The sequence below is a fragment of the Ceratina calcarata genome, unplaced genomic scaffold (genome assembly GCF_001652005.2).
Source record: "Ceratina calcarata isolate Rehan_Ccalc_2016 unplaced genomic scaffold, ASM165200v1 scaffold530.2, whole genome shotgun sequence".
Lineage (NCBI taxonomy): Eukaryota > Metazoa > Arthropoda > Insecta > Hymenoptera > Apidae > Ceratina > Ceratina calcarata.
This window is the reverse complement of record NW_017176454.1, coordinates 1,417-2,797: the sequence shown is the minus strand read 5'-3', so window position 1 is coordinate 2,797 and position 1,381 is coordinate 1,417. Positions and strand designations below refer to the sequence as shown.

The 1,381-nt window shown below is 33.4% G+C and overlaps 1 protein-coding gene across 1 annotated transcript in view; it reads left to right on the top strand.

Moving 5' to 3' along the window:
- LOC108628637 (peptidoglycan-recognition protein SB1) overlaps positions 1 to 1,375 on the top strand; it is a 1,974-nt gene extending 599 nt beyond the window's left edge. Inside the window, exons 2-3 of the mRNA XM_018030708.1 lie at positions 88 to 414; positions 677 to 1,375. Of these exons, the coding sequence (XP_017886197.1) occupies positions 88 to 414; positions 677 to 903 (554 nt within the window). The 3' untranslated portion in view covers positions 904 to 1,375. The remainder of the gene's footprint in view (positions 1 to 87; positions 415 to 676) is intronic.
- Positions 1,376 to 1,381: the final 6 nt, after the last annotated feature.

Here is a 1,381-nt window from a genome sequence, read left to right as displayed (position 1 = left end):
ATTCTGCCCAAGAGTGCGTTTGTTCTCAGCTGTTTATGTTAGTTCTATTTATAGAAATCTGAATAGTAAAATTTTAATTATGCGCAGTAGTTCCAAACATCATCAGTAGACAAAACTGGCATGCTAGGCAACCAGTAGAACGAGAACTGCTGGAAGTAACGCCAACACCTTACGTGGTAATTCATCACGGAGGAGAGCCTAAATATTGTTACGATGAAAAAACGTGTTCCGCCATCGTAAGGCAATATCAAAATTTCCATATCGACGATCGACACTGGTTCGATATCGGATATAGTTTTGTTATTGGCGAGGACGGAAACGTTTACGAGGGTCGAGGCTGGGATTATGTCGGAGCACATGCACCTGGTTATAACACTCAGAGCATTGGAATATGTATTATTGGTGATTTTAGTAGTAAGTGTTTTATAGTTCAATCAATTTTAAAAGTGTGAGTGAACGTACTCATTGTGAAAATCATTGTGGATCACAAAAATATCCCGACACCTTTTAAAACGGAATAACTTTTTAAACATTTTAAATGAGATTTGCTAAGTAAATATAAAAATTTGAGAAGCCATTGAGTTAGAGAAATTATATATATTACGATTATTAATTTCAATTATTATATCATGTACATTCATTCATATACATCATACACATTCATATATTTTTACAGATTTCGTTCCTAACGAGAAAGCTTTAAAGACACTGAACGATTTGATTAAATACGGTGTGAAGCTTCGAAAAATACGCGGGGATTATCACATTTTGGGCCATCGACAAGCTAGAAGTACTCTCTGCCCGGGAACCGCATTTTATAAATACGTTCAAACACTTCCACGATGGACTAATCACCCAATACCAAACTATTCAAATGGCACAACAACGACATTAGCACTATGAAATGAATGAGACTATTAATGATACAAACAGAAGTACGAAGAACTATGATGACAATTTTTCATAATTGGGAACTACGGAAATAGTTTTAATCATTCTATAATTTTAGCCAACGAGTGTAACATAAACGATTAGAATGACGCATCTGTTTAAGGAAATCTATTGTATATACTATTTGTATTATGATATGAAAAAAGCTGAAATTACCTAATGATAACACAGTAAAAACATCATTGACATTTTGTCATCATCATCATTAATGGCGATTTATTTTTCGCTCAACGAATCAGTTCAAGTGTAAAACGATTAATTCCCGATAAATGATTGATTGTAATCTCTCCGCGTGATTACGATACACTTTGCTTACAAGACAATTTACGTTCTTCATTCGTACTGAATTACAATGCATTTTTAACAAATAAAATTATTAGTAATTGTTCCTAATTTAATTTGATTTCTCTGTTATGTAAATTCAGCGAGT